A 15197-nucleotide genomic window follows, 5' to 3' on the forward strand; every position below is an offset into this window, starting at 1 on the left:
AATGACGGTTGTTATGGAAACTAAACGATAAAAATTTAATTTAAACGAAGCAAAGAAACGTGAATCGATAAATCTCTGTTATTTATTACTTTTAATCGTTTCGTATAAATTTAATTGAAATTGACAGAATTACTTTTAAACATTCAATTGTACTAATTATTTAATACAATCTTCGTGGTACATGAAATTTTAACTGCGTTTTATGTTCTATTTTTCGACATGGAAAAAATATATCAAAACTTTGATAAATAATTAGAAATTAAGAACAATGTATGTCATGATTCCTTTCTAGTGTGAATAATCATTCTCTGATTTATACGTATGTTCACAACGTGTTTTATTTACATATAAAAGGAATGTCAGAAAGAGAAAAATCTGTAACATAAATTATAAATGTAATCCAAGAGTACAAATTTTGTCTGGTGACTCAGATAAATTTCTTTGTAAATGTAAGAATTTGTCAATTTGTGTATATGTATATCCTGTAACTAAAAATAATATAATATCAACAGTTGCATCGGGATGTATGTATGTACTTTGCGAGTATGCGCTCGAATGGGGCATATTTAGGTACATATATATCGGCAAAAGAAATTGACGAGGTTGATCATAAGCCAAGGACGGTTTCTTCGAGATATCTCGTGCCATCTGTTGTTACGAAAGAAACACGAGGCAATGTGGTTATCAGTGAATCGAGCAAGGTTCGTCGTGTTTAAAGTAGACCGAGATACCGGGGCTGACTCGAGCCCCGTTAAGTCCTTGTGACCTTTCGTAGTTTGTGGTGACCTTCACGGGAGGTTGACCGTAGAACTATTCGTCCATCCACAATCTACTTGTTCTTCATCTTTTTCCTTTTCTGTTGTGATACATCGTTTCGAGCGGAAGTAAGTGAGTTGTTCGGATTTAAACATTACTTTTTATACCTTGTTTTCGTTTACTATTCTTAAGGAATAGTAAACTCCACATGGTTTAATGGAACCGGCAAACCCCTACAGTAGTAGCAATCTGGCAATACTTACGTTAGTGCTGTCATTGACCTTCGATAGATTCTTTCAAGGGGCAACGTGTTTCTTTCGAGTATAATATAACTACAACTTTAGCTAATTAAATACGTAGGAACATACTTAACGCTCGTAGAATTGCGCTTGCTCGCGTTGATCTTGATTTTCGGGAAGTTGTTTCAATAATTCAATTGATTTAAGCATGGAATGAAGTATTTGTTTTTTACATTAATATCGAGTTATCTTTATTGCTATATCCTTAGTTTTTTAGTCGATTTTGTATCTTATTTTTTTAAATACCTTTTTAGAAATAAAATATAGAATATTACTTGTATAATTGCTATTAAATTAAAAATATGTCAGAAAAATTGTAAAATACATTTAAAAAATTCCAGAAAAAAAGAGAGGAAAAAAAATCATTAAAAAAATTTACTACTAAAGTCTAATATATTGTTATTAAATGATTCAAATCCTTTTGTACATCTTAATCCCTCTAAAGATAATATATTCTATCATCCTGAATTAAAGGTTTAAATTTCTACAAATTTAAGGGTGCAAAAGAGCCAACAAAATGTCAAGAGAACGTGTATCCAGAAGATTTTACCGTATGGACAGCAGTAATGACTTATTAGAATTTATGGATCGTGGATATTCAGCACAACATGAAAATCGATGGAATTTTGAAGTTGCATGGGAGGCTGCCAATAAGGGTATGCATAATATACCAAAGCAAAATGTTAATTTATTAATTTATATTTATTACACTTCACTATTGTATTTTTAGTTGGTGGTATATACACTGTAATACGTTCCAAAGCTTTTGTATCAACAGAAGAAATGGGAGATCAATATTGTCTTATTGGCCCATACAAAGAAACCTCAGCACGTACTGAAGTAGAGGAAGCTGATTTTCCACATAATAATCCATTGCATTTAGCTGTACAAGCTTTGCGCGATCAAGGATTCAAAGTAAGTTTAAATAACATTCTCTATAAAGTACTCTGAGTACTATATTTAATCAAAACTTTAATTGTGCAAAGATAAAGTGATAGAAGATAGTATGTAACGAAGCACGAACAGATTAATCAGACAAAAGTTTGTTGTTTTGACACAGATATACACTTGCAGTTACTGTAATATTTCATTATATACTAAAAATAGCGATTTGGCTAAAGTCCAGGTACAAAGCCAAAATTAATTCAAGGTCAGTTGCCCCTGCAAGTAAATGATCTAGTTATTCTCTGTTTTTCCTTATTTTCGACAAAATCTATGAAAATGAAAAGCAAGTGAGATCTATTTTGCCATAAAGTAAAGAGTTCTTATTGAGGTGATAACAGGTACCTGGTTAGTGGATGGAAACCCACAGATCATTCTGCTCGATATTGGAAGCGCAGCATGGAAGCTGGATGAATATAAACAGGAATTATGGAATACTTGTAATCTTGGTATTCCTCATTTGGATATAGAAGCGAATGATGCAGTTATTCTTGGTTATCTTGTGTGTCAATTTATTTCTGAATTCAGGTGAATTTTACATAACACAAAAATTAATTTTGTCTGGTTCATTACCCCCTTGCAGTGGTAAACATAAATTTTTAAATCTTAGACAAGCTGCCGAAGGATATTGCGACGTTCCTCCTCGAATCGTGGTTCATTGTCACGAATGGCAAGCCGGTGTTGGTATAATCGCGTTGAGAACCAGACACGTGGACGTTGCTACAGTTTTTACTACTCATGCCACTCTTCTAGGAAGATACTTATGCGCGGGAAAGATTGATTTCTATAATAATCTAGATAAGGTATCGTAGCTATCTACTTGAATTTAATCTCTTTTCTCAATGTTATTTGAACGTATTAATTTCTTTAATTTATCTGTAGTTCAACGTGGATGAAGAAGCAGGAAAGCGTCAAATTTATCATAGATACTGTATGGAACGTGCAGCTACGCATTTAGCGCACATATTCACAACTGTTTCGGACATAACAGGTTTCGAAGCGGAGCATTTACTGAGACGAAAACCTGATATAATCACACCGAATGGGCTCAACGTAAAGAAATTTGCAGCACTTCATGAATTTCAAAATTTACACGCTGTTAGTAAAGAAAAAATACACGAATTTGTGAGGGGTCATTTTTACGGGTATGTAAACTGTAATACAAGATTTACCTAACATTCGTTTTCTGTGTCATAAACTATCTGCATCAAATCACTATTTCAGGCACTATGATTTCGATCTGGATAAAACGTTATACTTTTTTATTGCTGGACGTTACGAGTTTGGAAACAAGGGCGCCGATATATTTATCGAGGCTTTGGCTAGATTGAATCATTACTTAAAAACATCTAAACCTGATATGACCGTCGTGGCTTTCCTTATTTTTCCAGCGCGAACTAATAATTTTAACGTAGAGTCGTTGCGTGGCCATGCTGTAAGTGAAATATAATCTCAAACTATTACGAAGAACTATATCGATTATTAATATGAGAATTTATTTTTTCATTGAAGGTTACCAAATCTTTAAGAGATACAATTAACGACATACAACAGAAAATAGGAAAGCGAATGTATGAATTGTGTCTTTCTGGTCGTATGCCTGACACGCAAGATCTTTTACAGAAAGAAGATACCATCAAAATTAAACGGTAATATTTGATTGAAATTACAATGATTTCAATTAGAGTTAAAAAAAAAAAAATGTTGAAATTATTTCTATCGTTTCAGATGTTTATATGCCCTACAAAGAAATGGATTGCCTCCGGTCACTACGCACAATGTCGTAGACGACTGGAACGATCCGGTATTAAACGCCATCAGAAGATGCAATCTCTTCAATACAGTTAACGATCGAGTGAAGGTAATGTATTATGCGTAGTAATTATGCGGCAATGTGATTAAAACGTTATTATCCCCGCTATAATTATACGTAACTGGTATCAATTTCATATCGTAGATAGTATTCCATCCAGAATTTCTATCATCGACGAATCCATTATTTGGGCTTGATTACGAAGAATTTGTCAGAGGATGTCACTTAGGTGTCTTTCCGTCGTATTATGAACCTTGGGGGTACACACCTGCAGAATGTACAGTTATGGGTATCCCCAGTATAACCACAAATCTATCTGGTTTCGGATGTTTCATGCAAGAACACATAGCTGATCCAATGAGTTATGGTATTTATATTGTGGACAGACGATTCATAGGCCTGGAGAACACTGTTCAACAACTTGCTCATTATATGTTCGATTTTGCACGACTGAGTCGTCGACAACGTATCATTCAAAGAAATCGTACCGAACGTCTTAGTGATCTTCTTGACTGGAGAAATCTTGGCATTGTAAGTGTATTTATTACTTATATTTTCATTTATTATTTTCACGTTTGCAGCTTTCTAAGTAAATCAACTAAATAGACGATTGTTTTAATAGTATTACCGCCAGGCCAGAATCAAAGCTTTGACAATCGTTTATCCGGAACTCGCTTCTGAATATGCTGAAAGTGGAGTAGGACGTTTCAGTTATCCCAGACCTATTAGCGAACCACCGTCGCCTTCCTCCTCGAGACACACTACTCCTGCTGCGTCGGTTCACGGATCCGACGAAGAAGACGAAGTAGACGAAGAGAAGGAGGTTTGTAACGTTCTATCAATCTCTTACTTCGAATTTTTCAATTTAAAACCTCTGATTGAAACTATTATCTTTTATTGCAGTTAGAGGAATTACGCCAAACAACTGGCACATAAATGGTAAAAAGATATGGAAAAATTAGTGGCGAATAATTGTGTATATTAGATGAATACGTGGAGACTTTACGATAGTAGTACTAATAATTTGTTTAATATAGTCTTTCATGAAGAGAATTATTAAATTAAATAAGACGGTTCGTCATACTTTTTACTTTTACAGTTACTCATCATATACTCTTACTCCTTTCACACCGTATAAGAAATATGATCATGACAACATAACAGTATATTACAACAGTATTTACATTACACGACATGCAAAATCATCAGAAACAAGTCTTCCACGAATCATATTCGCACGTAATGTTCCACTGATCTATCGATGAGATTGTTATCTTTTAAAAATTATATTTAATGTTACGTATATCCGTATATTTAGCGAGTGTGTTCCTATTGTATAGAGACGGTTATATATTTTTATGAGAATTAGAACAAGAATAAGTTTTTTAACATTTTTAGTCATCGAGTCGCCGGGATTTTCCATCATCCTGTGATGTTCGTTCTTGTTAATACAATGTTATCTGAAAATAAAGCTTTGAACGTATATTTTAATCGGTTTTCTATTTTTTTTTTTCACAAGAGTGCTAAAATTTCTTCAGTTTGTAAGAATTATTATATTATTAATTATCAACATAATATACAAAACAAAGTGCTAAAAAGTTACATTCATTCACGACGAAATTATTACATTTGGCATTCGCGATTACCAAATTGTCTTGTTTCCTGCAAAATCTTTGAAATAAATATATACACATTAAAGAAACGAGTAGTAACATATTACATAACAATACGTCGTAATATAACAAATACAACAATATACAAAGCCGTTAATCATCTTTGCGATCAATTAAAAGTATTTAAATGTCTTTGATGATTATTACACTGAGAGAGTGAAATTTTGGAATGGTTCATTACCACATAAAGCTGGGTAAATATACGAGGAGATGTATGAGACGAGATTCGACACATTTTCCACCTTTCACGTCCGTTTCCATGATTTTATACGCTAACGTTCATGTATTACAAAAATGCTGACATTGAATATAAAATATTCCTAGTTTCTATAATACATAATGATATATTAGACGGAATCAACACCTTCACCGTCGAAACCAATGATTTACATCGATTTTCTAAAACGATAAGGTTACCGTGATAGGCAGTTGAGACATACGATAGTAGAGATAATTTCAGATTCTAACCGCTATAAGCGACAAAAGGTACTTTTGATTTTCGGAATCGACTTCTGTCTGCAAATGATACGCGGCTTAATTCCAACATTATTCGTGTTGAGATATTATTCGCTGGAAAATATACAACCAACGAATAGCGAAGGTATTGATCCGTATCATTCAAGAATAATAGTCACCACCGTAAAAAGTCGCTTCTTTTACTAGCAAAAATTACACGATTAAACAATGAAAAATAATATTTTCCCGATCGAGTCATCGATGAAAAGAAAAGGAAGTGATATTATATAAAGTAAAGCAATACTGAATTGCAATTTGTTGTAAGAATCGTCTTTCTTAACCCAGTATCTAATAAATTATGTAATCGAATGAAAACAACTTTAGGCCTATGTCCCCGTGAATGATACTAAAGATATGTTACACGTTTATCAACAAAGAGATTAATGATACACGCCTAAAGAAGCAATAAAACGTTCTCGTAGAGAGTACAAGCGAGCGATACTGGTTAACCTAAATGGCACGTTTTATACATTACATACAATATGGAAACTTTACACAGAGGACAAATGTAATTACAATTTATTAAACGGAGAAACGAATCGCGCGTATTTTGTAATAAACGTTAAAATCGTTAATAATACGTGTTCGTAATACTTTGATTCCTCGATGCAATTCCTTCCTTTGAAACTTGTAAAGCCCGTTTAGCCCTCGAATTCCAGTATAACTTTTCAACGAAAGTTTACGGTACTTTGTGGAACTTTTGCTTTGTTCGTCTCTCGACGTTATTCGTGTGTAAAAATATTTAGAATTTCTATGACAAAATATGCAGTTACTAACGTAGCACAGTTTCCGTGTATCCATCGTAGGCTCGGTTCAAATCAATTCGTTCACGAAAAATGAAACTTCTCGCTGTTGCTGTTTTCTCCACTTGCGATTCATTGTTCGACAATTACTTGTTTATCTTTTTTTGCGAAGTAAAATTAGTAGGCGACACTCCCGTCCTATTCGGCGATTATATTCGTTTTAAAGATATAAAATCACATATCCGTCTCCTATCCCTGACAGACACACGGGTAAGTCTACAAAGCCGATACACGTTCTTCTTTCATCTAAATGCGTTAATTAGAAACTAGTTACTCTTTTTTTTTTTTCTTTTACTCGAACTGGCAAGTTTACATCGCTCACTGCATACGTTCATTACAGTTTTTTCGAAGCTTTTGCAAATATCGGGGGAAGGAAGGGAGACTGCTTTTTTAGACCATAGGTACAAACAACCTTTGGTTACATAACAAGAGGACTAATATTATAATATATCGCGCAATGATCGATAAATATATATATATATATATATATATATATATATATATTTGTTTGAAAACTAATCTAAGAGTCTTTAGTTAATTGGCATTTATCGGCGTATGGCCTCAAGATACGAGTAATTTTTCCATTTCCCGCTTTACCTTCCAAATTCGACAGGAAAGATCTCCAAACGCAACATTTCTAGAAACTTGAAAATTGCCGCGTCACGTTTCTAGTGGTTTTTAAATTAGCCCGTTCAAACTTTCGCGAATCTTGTATATTTGGTCGCACGAAATCGCTGATAAATATTCTATTAACTTTGGCTAGAAACATCATTCGGTGCACGACACGACTTACGCGATACGCGGCTTGACGATCAAGGACAAAATTCATTCAAACTCGTTCAATCGAAAACAAAGTTTCGTTGCTTTCAAGAAAAAAAAAAAAAAAAAAAAAAAAAAAAAAAAAAAAAAAAAAGAAGAAAAAACAGAAACCGATATTGACTCTCAAACGACCAATTCTTTTCGTTGAATTGCCAACCTTGCAACAGCAACGTTTACAACGAAACAACCGTTTCGTGCATTTAAAAAAAAACAATTCATGCTTAAACTTTTGATCCTGCGTACTCGTAAAACCACTGTCAGAAACAACGAGAGATCGAAGATAAGAATTCAGAAGCAGGATCTTAAATACTATGTACCGTGTCTCGATACGCTTTTAGGAAGAGTTTACAGAGACTGAGAGGTGTAGCTTTTATGTGCTCGTGTGTACGGTACCTGAGGACCGTGTGGTGTAGCTGGTGTCCTGATCGTTCGTTTTCTTCTTAGAGAACTAGCGAATGGACGGATTTTACGTATGGCTCGATTGCGTCCCTCCCATTCTCTGTTGCATCATGTTTAGTAGCAACTCGGAGTATTGCTGCATCATGTTAACCACTTTTCCTTGATCTTGGCCAGCAAGCAGTTCTTGAAATTTCGCGGTGGCTTCGTTCATCGTAACGTTTTCGGCATTGGCGGAACCTTCGTGGCCCTCGCCACCTGAAACCACCAGTCGCAACGTGCGCATCGTCTCGTTTACGGACGATTCGAGGCCGCGCAACATCGTGTCCCTGTCGATGCTCGCTCGAGACGGATCATCCTCGTTATCTATCGTTAAACGTTTGTACAGTTGCACGACATTGTCCGCTGTTCGTGTTAATTCGTCTGCGATCGTATTGCACAGTTGCGTTGACACTGCAAAGAGCGACAGTTTCTTTAATACGCTGCTCGCAAAGGTTTATCGTTAAGAGCACGTGCTTAAAAATGCAAACGTTCCGGTACGCGATAAGAAAAAAAGAGGTTCGATTCGACGGAACATTTACATTTTTAACGATGCACGTCGGACACAAGCGGATGTTACATGATTTATATTTTCAATGTACAGCATGTAGTACCCGCTTCGCAACATGAGAAAAGGTTGAATGAAATCGTGCAGCGTGCAGGTTACATCAGTTCTAAAATCCGTAATGAGACCATGCTATTGTGATCGAGACCTAGAGACTTGGGTAATATTCTAACGATGAGAGCTAAATTTTCCAGGTCTACGCAATGAGCTAAATAACAATATCTTCGTGGCTGGCCGTCGTGTGATTTTCTTATGATTGACATGACGCGAAATGTCCCAAACTTATTTATGTACAACATTTATGTGCAATATTTACATACTTATAGAACTTATAGACGAGTTAAACTGGAAAAGCGATCGAATCTTCGAAGGCGAAGGGAATTTTCTCCACGATCAATTAAACACACACAAAGCGGAGGAACGTGGAAAATAATGCGATATCTTGGACTCGAAGATGCAATGACAGTTTGACGCGTTTTATAGTCTCAACTAAAAGCTGCGTTATTTTCGTTTCATGACGAAAACGATGCTACGCGTTCTCTCTGAAAATTCGGAACGTCACACGTATAGCACATATATTATATACAGCGACCTACAGACTATTGTATCCTAGTCTGTACTAAATTTCGCGTGAAACGATTCTGTTTGAATGGTTTTCGCTTGGTCATAGCATGATCACTTACAAATTTTTAACAGACTGAAAGATTTATTATTTTCACAGGACAGCATTCTCAATAGGTGTCTTTAGTTTACCTAATGTTTTATCCGTGCCTACTGCAAGAGTAAAATCCTTGTTAGATTATATTTTCTCAGACGAAAATTAAATAATAAAAACTTAATATCCCAATCGATAGAACGTTCGAGTACGTTCATCTATAATCGTATATCGTATTACAGCTTCTTGCAATCTTGCATGCTTACACTTTGAAAAACGACAAGATGATCGTGAGTTGTGAGAAATACGCGTGCGTGTAAGAACACGCACATAGACAAGATAAAGGAAAATGAAGATAATCGCGGTACTTACATTCGGCACTGGCTACATCGATGGCACGATCGGTATCTTTGACTGGAAGTTCCTGTGGGCTAGGATCTAATTGATTGCGATTCGTTGTCGACATTCGACTTGCACTCTGTCCCATCGTGTTATTTCCGTTACGACCGTTAGTTATAATCGTCGTCGATCCCGACCTTCTTACCGTTGTACCGGGTAGACTTAAGCTGTAAAAAGAAGCGAGATGCATCGATGATGGAATTCCGATTAACGCGTGTAAAAAGAAAAAAGAGAAAAATAGGTTTCAATTTTTATTTAACGTACCTCGTCGTGGAGTGGTCGATACTGATACTTCGAGGTCTCGGTGGAAGCGCCGGTTTTCCACCGTTTCCATTAGAGGAGGTATCTTCCGAACTTGAATCTTCCTGATTACCCACTTGACTTAGATTTACTGCAAAAGAATACGCGTAACACGGTTGAAGCCAATGTATCGCCAGTTAAGTCGGTCGCTTAAGCTTTGCTCGATATTCGTGACGATAATTACCACTTGAATATGCTCCCTGCATTCCTCTTCTTCTGAGAACGGAAGGCAAATTGCTGTTAGAAGAGGAGTTCGACTTTGCCTGATGATTGATTTTGTTTTGCGAACTGATCGTCGGCCTCATTAACCCGCTGATTCTGTTGTTGCCTGTCTGATTGTTCCAACCCCTGTTGTTTCCAGCTCCAACGTCCGATTCCGAGTCGCTCTGCAACGTTATCGTTAGAACAGAGAACGCATTTCCTACGATTTGACGCGCTTTGACAATTTACTAAAATTGATGTATACCTGATTTAGGACGCCAACGCTGCTGCTCCTTGTCATGTGAGAAGAATGGTTCTTCGTAGAACTGTGCCGCGACTGATTCCCGCTATTTGCACTTCCTAGTCCACTTCTCGCCGAAGCGTTCGCGTTCTTATTACCTACTTTTCCTGAAACTATTACCACCAATTAGCAACAAATTCACCTTACGTAAACTCATCGTCTATCTATCTTTAGCGATAAAATGCAACACTGCATGGAGCAAATTTCTTTTTTACAGAGAAGTAAGAGCGAAACTGTTCGATACTTTGTACAAAACAGCGATATCGACGATCATATTCGATAACGTTGACGCTTTTCCAGTTCGAACGATCTGAGATTTAACCTCTGCGGAGGTTTACGATGCCATCGACATCGGCGTAGACAAAATATCGAACTATCGATTCGAGTTTCTATATTGTAAAAGGGGGTCGTTCCAAACTAACTTGTAGTAAAATCATACGACCTTGTACCGTGACTTTGACAACTAGTAGAGGGCTGTATCGAATGTATCATCAAGAAGAATGGCAAGAACGGGGAACAATTTTGAAAGGACAAGACCAAGTTGCCCGTGGACGTTATCCCGGTGCAATTTAGATAATTGTCGTTGGAAAGACCCTCATAGACGTGGCACACAATGAAAGGGTACCTTGTATCGGGCCATGCAGTAACCTATTTGGCGGGCTGACGGAAAGATCACTCAGCGAGCAGGCACGTCGCATGCCACCCCCCTCTTCTTCGCTGTCAAAAACTTTTGACGAGATTCGCCCCCCACTACTGCCAACTGTCGACAACAACACGCACACACATGCACTAAGCTACTTTTTCCCTTAATGCGTATGTATAATGATCGTGTCTCTTTTCTATAGAGTTACACTTACCTCTGACTGTTCTTTCATTTTTTTTTTTTTTTTTTTGTATTTTCTTTTTTAATCACGGCTACGACATTAGGTTTGCTTAGCTGGGCTTTACGTCTTTTAAATTTCAAACAACGAAACGTACAGTTTAGCAATTTTCAGAACGTCGAAAGGCAAGCTGCTTTCTCTCATTCATGCACATCGCGGAAGCAACGAATTAATCGCGAGACGGTAGATCAACGTACGATTAACCACCGTCTGGTTAATGAATTATAGTAAATGTAAAAATTCGAAAAATCATGACCAGCTGCGATACTTTCGTAGGAAAACAAAGATGCAAAATGTATGTCGAGTGCGTGAGATAAATAAAAAAGAGAAATTGCGGTCCAAAGCCGATCGACGTAACTTCGTACTCGGCGAATGCAAATTATGAGATAGTATAGACGCTTGGTAGTACGTGCACGGTCAACGCGATCGACTTTGGCACGCGAGTATAATTAATAAAATAAGATCGTAAAATAAAATAAAATGATCTATAGTGGGATAAGGAAGCGGGATGAAACTACATCGTGAAGACAAAACATGCTGTCGATCACGTGTCATGCCAAACGAAAAATTCGAAAAAATATTCGTAAATGTTCAAACTGAAAAGTACGCGATCGCCATCGTCGCTAACTAAAATAAAAGAAGCGAAATATTTTTTCGGTCGAATAGTAACGATACTATATCGACGGATATAACAAAACTATAACGAGTAACATTCACATTTAGGATGCGGAAAAGAAAATTACGGTGGACGTAGTAAACGATGAGAAAATTTGTGATCGTGCTGTGCCGAGTGTCGAACGACGCTATTTACACGATTTGCGGTTGTCGTTACACACTCGGACAAACATTTAACGACTCGTTCCTCGATTTTCTTGCCCGACACGTTCCACTATCCGAGAACGTTGCTACAGGCTTTTTTTCTCTACGCGATTTCTCATGCTTTTCGTTGCGAAAAAGCTTGTTCTCTGGTGTTGCGGCCACGTTGCACCGTGGGCGTCGATCGAGATCGATAATCGAGCAGCGAAAATGATCACGGCAGAATGGCACGGTTTCTCGGCATCCAGATAAGAAAAACTGTACTACTACTGCAACGAACGAAACGAACAGAATGATAGAAGAATTTTCTTTCAGGCGAAGTACCTGCGTACAGATGCTTGGATGGTAGAATGACTTGATTAATGGTGGGCAACGTTTTAGTCCACTTCGTGTGACTTTGGCAGCGCGAGGCTGGCGGCCACATTCGCTTTGGCGAGTTCGTGCAGCTCGAAGCGGACGTGGAGGAACCGCTTTCCATCATCGACTTGTCCATCGCAGACGTATCCGCGCAATCGCTATCCTCGCCACCGGAATGGAATCTTATGTCGCGCCTCAACGAACAAAATCTGCCGTCTCTTTCCGCCTCCAGCTTGGCGAAATTTTCGCTCGTTTCCTGACAATGCGACATTCGCAGACACTTCTCCTTCATAAGGTATTGTTCCCTTCTCACCAAGTTCTCGAATTCCTTGGAAAGCAACTTAACGGTCCCTTCGATGGCTCGAGTGATCCTGAGATCGACGCTGGCGTCCAAATTGTCGATGCGTTCGTTCGTCGTCAATAGATTCGAAGCGTTTTGCATGCCGGTCGCTTGCAAGTCGCAGGAGACAACTGTGGGAGGCTCCAGAGAGTCGTAGGTCTCCTGCGTGTCTTTCGTTGGTATCTGATTCTCGAAGCAACGATGTCGATTTCTCTCCGCGTGGGAAGAATCTATTTGATCCTCGTCCACGTCGCGGGCTCGATAGCTCTTCGTTTGACAAGAGGAATCGTTTGGATCGAAGGCAAAGTTGTCCATCGGTCCACCCGCGTCGTACGCGATACCTTTGTCGGGCCGACGAGTCTGCAGGCTGTAAAACTTGGTCTTCGAATCTTTATCGTCGCTTGGCTGCAAAGAATAGTTGGAGGGTTGCAAAAGCTGCTCGATCCTCTTGGAACCGCGCAAAGATTCGTTCGCATCGGAATTGCCTTCGCCACCGTTTCTGACCGCTCGGTCCTCCCCGTGAGACTTGTTCGGGTAGTTGTCGGAATCGGCGGGCTTGACGCAGGAAGATTGAGACGCAGAGTCTACGTACTTGTTCCAGGCAGGGCGTGCTCTGTTCCGCATGCTCTGCGTTCGAGCCGAGTTGCGTTTAGGTTTCGGTGGTTTGTGAGCCACGAAATCGTTCAGAATCAACATCGATTGCGGCTCCTTTGCCACTTTTAGGCTATTGCTTCGCGACATCGTGTCCGATTTAGTTCCGATTCTCATTTCCACGTTCGTGTCGTTCTGATCGTTGAAATTGAATTCGTAGTAGATGCAAGTTGCCGGCTGCGCGTTATCCTCCGAATAGCTATTCTCGTTCCTAGCTTGACTTATTCGCGTGTCTTGCAGCGATTTCGATCTGAATACAGCCCGACAAGACGTTGGATCGTTAGCAGAATTTTCGGTATTACTCGATGGTATCACGGCGTTGTTGGGATTACCGCTATACGTTTCCGAATTTTGCCTTTTTCGTTTATAGTGCGAATCGAACAGCATCTCCAACGGCGCGGATTTCACTAAAGAGTCCGAGTCGTCGGTCAACACGCTCTCGGTGCTTCGGTGATCCATGTTCTCGTGCAACGGGAACATCTGATAATCGGATTCGTCCGTGAGAATGCTCTCGTGACTTCGACCAGCTTGCATCTTTCGACGGGACAAGAAGAAGCTCGCGCTCGAATGCCTGTCGTTGTCGTAGTGGCTATAATCCAAAATTTCGGCGCTTCCTTTCGAGAAAGACTCGACCGAGGCGTCCGAAAGGATGCTTTCTTGAGAACCGGTTAGAATTCGTTTCGAGAAAGTCTGATACGTGGAATAGTTTCTCTGAGTGCCTTGTTGATGATCGATATGCATGTTTATCTGATAATCGCTGACGCATCGTCGAGGTGGATTCTTAAAGTCACCTTCCAGGGAGTCGTCGCTGAAGTTTCCGTTCCCTTCGTCCCCGTCGTCCATCGGGTCGTTCAAGTTTTCTATGTTGCGCTCGTTCATCGCGGGCAAACTTTCGAAGGACTTGGCTATATTTTCCATGTCTTCCTCGTTGTCATCGAGTCCGATAAAGTAACTACACGATCTCCTTTTCTGAGCGAATCTCGCGAATCGGCTAACGTTCTTTTTACACTGTTCCTTCAAGAGCTTTAGCTCTTCGCAGACGGGCGACTCGGGCAAAGATTGATTCGGTTTATTCAGCGATAGCTTATACTTTTCAGTTTTCTTTAAGGTTAACGTTAACGGTCGACTAAGAGACGGTTTTGTCTTGTCATTTACGCACGACGTAGTCGGACTTTTGGATAAGCAGTTATCGTTCGGAATATCTAGCTTAAGTGGCGCATTACCCACAACCGATATTTTGTTAACGAGTTGTTGAGGTTTTAACGGGGGCTTTGGATTCGGTATAGGTTTACAGGGATTGATCGGTTTCGAGTATTGGCTTTGCTGACCAGATTTGTTACCTGTGCTCAATCTATTCGAACGATGATGTTTCTCCGGTATATGGCTGCTCAAGTCGGATATGCTTTGACTGGTTTTTAACGACGATTTATAGCCAACCTGAAAAACCAACGATCAAACTGCGATATCGCCTATGAATCACTCGGTGCCAATAACGTTTCGTTTCGCGGTACTTACGCTTTGCAATTTTCTTCTGGTTTCCTCTATTCTCCTTTGCAACTCTTCGCGCTTCTTCACCACGTCCGAGTCACCTCTCGCTTGCTTCGTTGCGTTCACTACCGCTGCGTTGCGAATCTTGTTGTTGCCGCCGTTATCGCCGTTACCGCTGAGTCTGCAA

General features: G+C 39.0%; 2 protein-coding genes across 10 annotated transcripts in view; one reads left to right on the forward strand and one right to left on the reverse strand.

Moving 5' to 3' along the window:
• Positions 1–492: 492 nt before the first annotated feature.
• LOC132907075 (glycogen [starch] synthase) lies at positions 493–5301 on the forward strand. Of its 2 annotated transcripts, none has more exons than XM_060959859.1 (12): positions 493–884; positions 1530–1711; positions 1786–1970; positions 2329–2525; positions 2608–2800; positions 2880–3142; positions 3222–3432; positions 3510–3646; positions 3726–3858; positions 3955–4341; positions 4433–4633; positions 4714–5301. In XM_060959859.1, exons 2-12 carry the CDS (start codon positions 1573–1575, stop codon positions 4744–4746), a joined length of 2079 nt encoding a protein of 692 aa, XP_060815842.1. In that variant the 5' UTR covers positions 493–884; positions 1530–1572; the 3' UTR covers positions 4747–5301. The 2 variants fall into 2 exon arrangements, with proteins under 2 accessions (XP_060815842.1, XP_060815926.1); XM_060959943.1 differs by having other exon boundaries at positions 1553–1711.
• The window catches only part of LOC132906638 (mitogen-activated protein kinase-binding protein 1), an 80859-nt gene continuing 70350 nt past the window's right edge, over positions 4689–15197 (reverse strand). For 5 of the 8 annotated variants that reach the window (XM_060959295.1, XM_060959454.1, XM_060959028.1 and 2 more), the window contains 9 exons: positions 15038–15191; positions 12499–14959; positions 11103–11237; positions 10442–10590; positions 10160–10361; positions 9940–10066; positions 9649–9842; positions 9375–9395; positions 4689–8470 (listed from right to left, as the gene is read on the reverse strand). In XM_060959295.1, coding sequence (XP_060815278.1) covers positions 8088–8470; positions 9375–9395; positions 9649–9842; positions 9940–10066; positions 10160–10361; positions 10442–10590; positions 11103–11237; positions 12499–14959; positions 15038–15191 — 3826 coding nt within the window. In that variant the 3' untranslated portion in view covers positions 4689–8087. Of the gene's footprint in view, positions 8471–9304; positions 9396–9648; positions 9843–9939; positions 10067–10159; positions 10362–10441; positions 10591–11102; positions 11238–12498; positions 14960–15037; positions 15192–15197 lie in introns of all 8 variants that reach the window. The other 3 variants (XM_060959633.1, XM_060959541.1, XM_060959205.1) reach the window with 3 other exon arrangements.

This window comes from Bombus pascuorum, chromosome 1 (genome assembly GCF_905332965.1).
Source record: "Bombus pascuorum chromosome 1, iyBomPasc1.1, whole genome shotgun sequence".
Taxonomy (NCBI): domain Eukaryota; kingdom Metazoa; phylum Arthropoda; class Insecta; order Hymenoptera; family Apidae; genus Bombus; species Bombus pascuorum.